Genomic DNA, 9,731 nt, shown 5'->3' with positions numbered 1-9,731 from the left:
CACCCCGTGCAATTTTTTTTTTTTTTTGCATTTTAAAACAACAACAACAACAAAATTGCCCACTTCTTCAAACGCTCGATAAGGCATGCGGGCGAAAGGGACAATTGCATAGCTTTAACAGCCGGTTCCGAGTGCAAAGGGCGGCAACTCACGGGCCACACCCCCTCCGGGCTAAAAGCCAAGGTCACTTTTGTGAGTGTTCAAGACACAGTTATGGGCGTAGCATATCGGACAGAAGTGCATAAGGAAGAAGAAGACAAAAATTCTCCCGGAAACAAAGTGGGGTGTTTTTTTCCTCCGTTCCGTAATAAATGAAATAAAATCGACGCCAATGGGGCCGTGCAATCAAATGCCCCAAAGAAGAAGAAAAAACTCTTATTATAAAAATAATAATCATCATAATCATAATAAAGATCGCCCCACCACCCAATTCTCCCGAAACGAAGTTCCTCCAATTTAACCCTCTTTGGATAAATTCAAGTAACAGAAGGACGGAGTCGGGAGGGGACCTCAGAGGTCATCCAGTCCAACCCCCTGCCCGAGCAGGAGACCCTTACAGAATCATACAATAAAAGAGTTGGAAGGGACCTCGGAGGTCATCTAGTTCAACCCCCTGCCCGAGCTGCTGACCCTTAACAGAATCATAGAAGAACAGAACTGGAAGGGACCTCAGAGGTCATCTAGTCCCACCCCCTGCCCGAGCCGGAGTCCCTTACAGAATCATACATATACAGAGCTGGAAAGGGACCTTGGAGGTCATCTAGTCCAACCCCCTGCCCGAGCTACAGACCCTTAACAGAATCATAGAAGAGCAGAACTGGAAGGGACCTCAGAGGTCATCTAGTCCAACCCCCTCCCCGAGCTGCAGACCCTTACAGAATCATACAATAAAAGAGTTGGAAGGGACCTCGGTGGTCATCTAGTCTAACCCCCTGCCCAATCTGCAGACCCTTACAGAATCATACAATAAAAGACTTGGAAGGGACCTCGGCGGTCATCTAGTCCAACCCCCTGCCCGAGCTGCAGACCCTTACAGAATCATACAATAAAAGAGTTGGAAGGGACCTCGGAGGTCATCTAGTCCAACCCCCTGCTCAAGAAGGAGACCCTTACAGAATCATAGAACAGCAGAGTTGGAAGGGACCTCAGAGGTCATCTAGTCCCACCCCTACCCAAGCTGCAGACCCTTAACAGAATCATAGAAGAACAGAACTGGAAGGGACCTCGGAGGTCATCTAGTCCAACCCCCTGCCCGAGCCGGAGTCCCTTACAGAATCATACAATGACAAGAGCTGGAAAGGGACCTCGGAGGTCATCTAGTCCAACCCCCTGCTCGAGCCGGAGGCCGCGGCCTACCCCGTGTCCGACAGCGGCTTATTCTGGGCTCCAAAGTCGACCCCTTTCGAGACTTCTTTCTGCGTTAAGAACCGCCAAATTTTGGATCTGGCCAGGAAGGAAAACTGGATGGAAGCCGTCCTTCCCTCTCCCTGGCCTACAGATTTTAAGAGTAATCTAAAAATAAAAATAAAAATAAATAAATCTGTTTTTCATCGGCAACAAACCGCCGTTCGGTTTCCGCCTTGGGCTTTGCTGGGGGGGGGGGGGGAGGAACAAATAAATAAATAAATAAAAGGAAGGCTACGTTCTTTTTTTTTTTTTTTTCCCCCTTGGCAGCTGAATTTCCAAACGTGGAAAAAAAAGGAACGCTCCGTTCTTTTTTTTTTTTTTCCCCCTCTTTGCTGCTTTCGTCACCTCTCTTCTCTCCTTCCCTGTCTGGCCAATTTTCCTGTGGCACAAATAAAAAATTAAAATAATAATAATAATAAAAAACCAGAAAGCTTTTTAGGGGGTCAGCCATTCCCCTCCCTCAAGGGTCTGCAGCTGGGGTGGGGGGGTTGGACTAGATGACCTCTAAGCGCCCTTCCAACTCTTGTGATTCTATGATTCTGCCTTTTGGAAAAGCTTCGCAACGCAGTCGTGTGTTCGCTCCATCCTGAAGGCTGCCGGGACAGGGCTGGCATACAAATAAATCATATATTTTTTTTATGTAAAAAAGAAGAAGTAAGGCTGAAACATCCAGAGTAAACTGTGGGATGACAGCAGGAGGAGGAGGAGGAGGAGAAGGAGAGGAAGGGGGAGAAGAAGGAGGAGGAGGAGGAGGAGGAGGAGAAGAAGGAGGAGGAAGGACAGACTGTGGGGTCCCTGGTGCTCTTTGAACTTGGGATTTTTCCTTGCAGACGTCTCACGACCCAACTAGGGAACATCATCAGGACTAGAAGGCAGAAGGAGGAGAAGGAGGAGAAGGAGGAGGAGGAGGTGGTGGTGGAGGTGGTGGAGGAGGAGGAGGAGGAGGAGAAGAACTGTGGGGTCCCTGGTGCTCTCCGAACAGGACGTCTCATGACCCAACTAGGGAATATCATCAGTGCTGGAACGGAGGGCAAGAAGCAAACCAGGCTCCTTTCTGCCACTGAAGTTACATAGTTGGGTCGTGAAATGTCTGCAAGAAAACATTCTGTATGGTCTCCTGCATGAGGGGGTTGGACTAGATGACCTCCAGGATCCCTTCCAACTCGTGTTCTTCTGTGATTCTGTTAAGGGTCTCCTGCTTGAGGAGGGGGCTGGACTAGATGACCTACAAGGTCCCTTCCTGCTCCCTTATTCTGTAAGGGTCTCCTGCTGGAGCAGGGGGCTGGACTAGATGACCTACAAGTCCCCTTCCAACTCTTTTATTCTATCAGGGTCTCCGACTCGAGCAGCGGGTTGGACTAGATGACCTGCAGGGTCCCTTCCAACTGTTATTTTGTAAAGCAGTGGTTCTCAACCTTTTTAATGCCGCGACCCCCAACCGGTCGTAAGTCGAGGACTACTCAACCGGTCATAAGTCGAGGACTACTCAACTGGTGCAGCACCATTTGCGGAATGGGACTTTTGGCGGGCTCAGCAGGGCAGAGACAGCCTGGACAATTCCTATTGGCTTTGGAAAGCCAATAGAATTAGACTCCATTCAAGAGAGTCTCTTCTATTGGCTTTCAAAAGCCAATAGAATAAAAGGGAGGAGCACAGCTAAGGAAAAGGGGGGGGAAAATGGCGGACTGCGTTGTTTGGCGACCCCCGTGAAATGGTCATTCGACCCCAAATGGGGTCCCGACCCACAGGTGGAGAACCGCTGTTGTAGAGTCTCCTGCTTGAGGGGGTTGGACTAGATGACCTCCAGGGTCCCTTCCAACTCTGGCATTCCGTGATTCTGTCAGGGTCTCCTGCTTGAGCGGGGGGGGGGGTTGGACTAGATGACCTCCCGGGTCCCTCCCAACTTCCGTTCCTCTGAAATCCTATTTCCAGCCTCTTAAAAAACGCTTCTCGGAAGCCCTGAGGCAGAAGGCCGACGACTCACCCGGGCTCCACAGCTTATTTTATTTATTTTATTCTCTTCTCCCCCCCCTCCAAATTCTCTTTCAGCCCCACCCAGACGGGAGCTGTCAAATTCCATTTCTTTTCACGTCAATCTTTCAAAAAAAAAATCTCGGCCTCGCCCGTCTCGGCTTCAAGGCCCTTTTTTTTTTTCTGCACCCCTCGGCGAGCTGGAAATGTTAGGGAGATTTGAGCCTCGTTTGCAAAATAATAATAATAATAAAAAAACCACCCAAAAAACGAGTCCTAACCGGTCTCTACACGCCTAAGACACGGATGTGCCACGGATCTGCCACGTGGCTCAAGGCGGAAGAAGGGCGCCACCTTGAAGGCTCAGCCTGGGATAAATGACCTTTTCAAAGGCGTGTTTGCGGGCGGGCGGGCCTCGGGAAAAGCAAAATATTTAACTGTAAACAGTTAAACCAATGCAAACACTAATTAAACAGTTGTTTAACTGATTTACAAACAGTAGTTAAACAGTTGCTTAACCAATAGAAACACCAGTTAAACAGTTGTTTAACTGATTTACAAACACTAGTTAAACAGTTGTTTAACCAATTTACAAACACCAAACAGTTGTTTAACCAATTTACAAACACTGGTTAAACAGTTGTTTAACTGTAAAGTTTTTAACCAATGCAAACACTAATTAAACAGTTGTTTAACCAATTTACAAACACTAGCTAAACAATTGTTTAACCAATACAAACACTAGTTAAACAATTGTTTAACCAACTTACAAACACTAATTAAACAGTTGTTTAACCAATTTACACAAACACTGGTTAAACAGTTGTTTCACTGATTTACACAAACACTAGTTAAACAGCTGTTTAAACGATTTACGCAAACACTAATTAAACAGCGGTTTAACCGATTTACAAACACTAGTGAAACCGCTGTTTAATCAATTTACACAAACACTAGTTAAACAGCGGTTTAACCGATTTACACAAACACTAGTTAAACAGTTGCTTAACCAATGTACACAAACGCTAGTTATAAACAGGTTTAACCAATTTACAAACACGAGTTAAACTGCTGTTTAACCAATTTACACAAACACTAGTTAAACAGTTGCTTAACCAATTTAAACAAACACTTGTTTAACAGATTTACCGAAACAATAGTTAAACACTGGTTTAACCAATTTAACCACTTGACACAAACACTACTTACACACTTGTTTAAACGCAAAATCTAATGACGAGGCGAGGTGCGTTGAGAAAAGGAGAGGCGTTAAAACTGGGAATTCCCAAAAATCAGGAATTCCCAAAATTTCATTTCTGCCCTTTTTAAAAATAAATAAAAAATAATTCTTTATACTTTTTCTTAACCTTCACAACGATATTTTTAAAAAGGGCAGACATGAAACTTGCGGAATTAAGGAATTCCTTGTTTTCAGACCGAGTTACTCAACGTCGGCCATTTTTAAGAGGGGTGTGGACTTCAATTCCCAGAATTCCCCAGCCAGCCAGCCATGCTTGCTTGGGGAATTCTGGGCGTGGAAGTGGAATTCTGGGAGTTGAAGTCCACACATCTTCCAAGGTGGCCACGTTGAGAAGTGTCGCTTCGCGGCCGCGCTTCTCGTCCGCCATTTTCCTGAATGTCGCGACATTGTGCATCTTTTGAGCAAATCTTAAAAACACAACGATTATTGCGCAGTCCTGAATTCGTTTGAATTTAGCTTTTTTTTCCGGGGAGGCTCCCGTTTGCGTAATCCCGTGCAGAATCCCAACGCTCCCGTTTGTAATCCGTGCAGAACAAACCCACTCATTGCGCAAAGGCGTCGTCGCGTTCTGCAAATCCCTCCGTTGAGGGGTGGGGACAAAAAGGCACTTTTTGACCAACTGGTCCAGCAATCGCGTCGTTTTTTCCTCTTTCCTGTTGTTTTCAATCTAGAAATTTTGGCAAATGTTACCTCAAATGTTCTGTCACTCAGAATGATTTGGGGGGGGGGGACAGGTGTCCCAATTCGGTTCTATTTTTCGAACCTCCATTGTTGGTTCTTATCCGAAGGGTTACACGTCCTCATCTTTACGTCGGCCCGGCCCTCCGGAGTACGGTAGGCACTCAGACACTTGGCGGAGTGAGGGTGGAAGACAGTGCCGTCTTTTTTAAAATGCCAGATTAGGATTTCCGGCACGGGCGTCTTATCCTTCGGACAGTTCCTCATGCCGACGAAATCCTTCTGCTCCGGCACTTCGGCGCAGAGTTCGGTCACGGAATTGAAGCGGATCTCCAGGTTGGAGGTGTACTCGAAGAACTGGTTGCCCCCCTGGCCGTGGCATCCGAACAGGCTCACGTGGGCCCCGGTGGGATTGTGTTCCGGCGCGTTGTAATCCAAACATTCGGAGGTGATGCCCAGATTGCGAATGGCGCCGTGCCAGCCCGTCCGATCCTCGGGGACGTGTAAGTTCGGGAAGACGGTCTTCAGATACCAGTCGAAATCCTGACACTGTAGACGCTGCCGTAAGAGTTTGCGTTCGGTCAGGTCGCCAAAGTTCTCCTTGCGGGCCGGAGGATTGCGGTTGTAGAAGTGTTCTTTGTAGCCGTCCATCCAGACCTCGGCAGCCCGGGCGGTGTTCTGCAGGAAGTTAGGCCTGGCGTACGGGGCCCGTTTCGGAAAGACGTGCCCGACGTGGGAGCACGGGTGGATCTCCAAGACGCCGCCGCACTGCCAGACGCGGAAGGAGAGCTCCAGATTCTCGCCGCCCCAGACGTCCATCCCGGTGTCGTAGGTGCCGAGGTACTCAAAGTATTTCTTGCTGACGGCGAAGAGGCCTCCGGCCATGGTGGGCGAGCGGATGGGGTCGACTTTGGACCGTCGGCGACGCCTCTCGTCCTCGGGCACCACCTGCCACTGGAACGTCAGCCGCCAGTCGAAGCCGCCGATCATGGGCTCGCCGGACTGCATGTAGAACTCGAAAGTGTTCCAGTCGATGGTGTCGATCACTGGACAGATCACCACCGAGTCATTCTGGGCGATGCGCTCCAGCAGCGGCTCCAGCCAGCCCGGCACGCACTCGCAGTGGCAGTCCAGGAAAGTCAGCACCTCGCCGGTGGCGAAGGTGGCGCCGATGAGGCGGGCCCGCACCAGCCCTTCCCGCTTCTGGGTGCGGATCAGGCGCACGCGGGGCAGGCGGCTGAGGTAGGCCTCCAGCTGGCCCTTCAGGTAGGGCTGGTCGCTGAGGTCGTCCACCAGGATGACCTCTTTGAGGAGGACGGCCGGGCTGGTCTCCAAGACGCTGTGGACCGTCCGGAGCAAGGTGGACCAGGCTTCGTTGTAGAAGGCGATGACCACCGAGGTGGTGGGCAAGCGCCGGTAGGCGTAGCGCTTGGCCCGGCACTCGGCCATGCGACCGTCGTGGATGTGGCGGTGCAAGGAGAGGCGGTCGCTCAGGTGGATGTTGATGGCGTAGCGGTCCAGCAGGCGCTCCTGCTGACGCTTCTGCTCGGGGTCCAGGTTCAAGTAAGCCGCTTTGCCCCACTCCCCCGGCGCAGAGGGATCCGGAGGGGGTTTGCGCTGCACCGGCTGGTCCAGCTGCTCCAGGGCGGTGGGGGCTCTGGCCTGCGGGGTCCCGCCTCCCTTCGCCCCGGCGCCCGCGGGCGCCCCGAAGGGAGAGGAGGGCAACTGGAGAGCCAGCAAAGCCGCCGCGCTCAGCAGCCCCAGCAGCGCGCAAGCCCGGCGCAGCAGACGCGCACGCATGGCCGAGGAAGAAGAAGAAGAGGAGGAGGAGGAGAAGGCGCCGTAGCTGCGAGGACGAGCGGAGGAGGAGGAAGAGGAGGAGGAGGAGGAGAAGAGGAGGAGGAGGAGACTGCAGCGCCTCCCCCTCCGCCCGCCCGCCCGCCCAGCCTGGGGCGCGCCCGGCTGCTTTGGCTTGCTTTCGGTTGTTTGCAAGGAGCTTTGCGCTTTGCGCTTTGGCAATTGCCGCGAGCGCGATTGCGGAAAAAAAAAAGAAAAGCCGAGCGGTTTGGGGGGTCGGGAGGGAGAGAGGGGAGGGGTCTGGGGGGGAAGGAGGAGGAGGGGGTGCAGGCCAGGGGGGCGAGGGAAGGGGTGGTGGGGGGAGGAGAGGCTTGGGGAGCCTCGTTTTTTCTTTCTTTCTTTCTTTCTTTCTGTCTGTCTGTCTGTCTCTTCCTTCCTTCCTTCTTCTTTCTTTCTTTCTCTATCTGTGTGTCTGTCTTCCTTCCGTCTTTCTCTCTCTCTCTCTCTCTGTCTCTTTCTTTCTTCCATCCTTCCTTCCTCTTTCTTTCTTTCTTTCTTTCTTTCTTTCTTTCTCTGTGTGTCTGTCTTCCTTCCGTCTTTCTCTCTGTGTGTGTGTGTGTGTCTTCCTTCCTTTTTCTTTCTTTCTTTCTTTTCCTTCCTTTTTCTTTTTTCTTTCTCTGTGTGTCTGTCTTCCTTCCGTCTCTCTCTCTCTCTCTCTCTCTCAGTGTCTCTTCCTTCCTTCCTTCCTTCCTTCCTTCCTCTTTCTTTCTTTCTTTCTCTGTCTGTCTGTCTTCCTTCCGTCTTTCTCTCTCTCTCTCTCTGTGTCTCTTTCTTCCTTTCTTTCTTTCTTTTCTTTCTTTCTTTCTCTATCTGTGTCTGTCTTCCTTCCGTCTTTCTCTCTCTCTCTCTCTCTCTCTCAGTGTCCCTTCCTTCCTTCCTTCCTTCCTCTTTCTTTCTTTCTTTCTTTTTTCTTTCTCTGTCTGTCTGTCTTCCTTCCGTCTTTCTCTCTCTCTCTCTCTCTCTCTGTGTCTCTTTCTTCCTTTCTTTCTTTCTTTTCTTTCTTTCTTTCTCTATCTGTGTCTGTCTTCCGTCTTTCTCTCTCTCTCTCTCAGTGTCTCTTCCTTCCTTCCTTCCTTCCTTCCTCTTTCTTTCTTTCTTTCTTTCTCTGTCTGTCTGTCTTCCTTCCGTCTTTCTCTCTCTCTCTCTCTCTCTCTGTCTCTTTCTTCCTTTCTTTCTTTCTTTTCTTTCTTTCTCTATCTGTGTCTGTCTTCCTTCCGTCTTTCTCTCTCTCTCTCTCAGTATCTCTTCCTTCCTTCCTTCCTCTTTCTTTCTTTCTTTCTTTCTTTCTTTCTTTCTTTCTTTCTTTCTTTCTCTATCTGTGTGTCTGTCTTCCTTCCGTCTTTCTCTCTCTTTCTCTCTCTCAGTGTCCCTTCCTTCCTTCCTTCCTTCCTCTTTCTTTCTTCCTTCCTTTTTCTTTTTTCTTTCTTTCTCTGTGTGTCTGTCCTCCTTCCGTCTCTCTCTCTCTCTCTCTCTCAGTGTCTCTTCCTTCCTTCCTTCCTCTTTCTTTCTTTCTCTATCTGTGTCTGTCTTCCTTCTGTCTTTCTCTCAGTGTCTCTTCCTTCCTTCCTTCCTTCCTCTTTCTTTCTTTCTTTCTTTCTTTCTTTCTTTCTTTCTTTCTTTCTTTCTTTCTTTCTTTCTTTCTTTCTTTCTTTCTTTCTCTATCTGTGTCTGGCTTCCTTCTGTCTTTCTCTCTCTCTCTCTCTCTCTCTCTCTCAGTGTCTCTTTCTTCCTTCCTGGATTACGATCACAGGGAGGCCTGACTGAGGTAAATGTGTCTAGCAACTTTAAGACTGGTGGACTTCGACCTCCAGAATTCCTCAGGCAGCCGTGCTAGATGCCAAATTCTTTACAAGGAGAACTTTGGTTTCTGGGATAGATAATAAAAAGTTTGAAGCAAGAGCTGAGTTCGAATGGAGCCACTGCGAATTTGCCGAAAGGGGATTTCCCCCCCCCCCGCAAAATACCTCAAAATGCGGGACAATTTCTGTGAAATCCTATCTAAAATTTATTTCTGGAACTAGGATATGGCAAGTCCTCGACTTACGACGGTTCATTTAGTGACCGTTCCAAAGTGAGGAGGGCCCTGTAAAACTTGACTTAACGACCGTTGTTCAGACTTCACCCCCCTCACAGCATTTCCCGTGGTCCAAATTCAGACGCTTTTGGCCACTGACTCAGACTTACGACGGATGGCAGCGTTCACACGGGGAGGTCACGTAATCCTCTTTGGCAACCCGCTAACAACAACAACAACAACAACAATAATAATAATATAGTAATAAGTCTCTTCTTAAAAATTCCAAGTGTTGGAGCGTTCACAGCTTCTAGTGCAGCGGTTCTCAACCTATGGGTCGCGACCCCATTTGGGGTCGATCGACCTCTTTTGCGGGATCGCCAAACGCGGCGATCCGCCATTTTGTCCCCTCTGGGGGCACGCTGCGCCTCCGGGGGGGCGGTGCCGTGCACGCGCGCCGCGCGTGGGGGCGGCGCCGCGCCTCCAGGGGGCGGCACCGCGCATGCGTGCCGCGCATGGGGGCGGCGCCGCACCTCCGGGGGC

The 9,731-nt window shown here is 50.0% G+C and overlaps 1 protein-coding gene across 1 annotated transcript; it reads right to left on the bottom strand.

Moving 5' to 3' along the window:
* Positions 1 to 3,184: 3,184 nt before the first annotated feature.
* Positions 3,185 to 7,178, bottom strand: LOC120319690 (polypeptide N-acetylgalactosaminyltransferase 4-like). Its single transcript, XM_039368791.1, has one exon. It carries the CDS (start codon positions 7,115 to 7,117, stop codon positions 5,390 to 5,392), a length of 1,728 nt encoding a protein of 575 aa, XP_039224725.1. The 5' UTR covers positions 7,118 to 7,178; the 3' UTR covers positions 3,185 to 5,389.
* Positions 7,179 to 9,731: the final 2,553 nt, after the last annotated feature.

The sequence above is a fragment of the Crotalus tigris genome, unplaced genomic scaffold (assembly GCF_016545835.1).
Source record: "Crotalus tigris isolate CLP2741 ecotype Arizona unplaced genomic scaffold, ASM1654583v1 scf7180000020932.1150333, whole genome shotgun sequence".
Lineage (NCBI taxonomy): Eukaryota > Metazoa > Chordata > Lepidosauria > Squamata > Viperidae > Crotalus > Crotalus tigris.
This window is presented reverse-complemented; position numbering and strand designations above follow the sequence as displayed.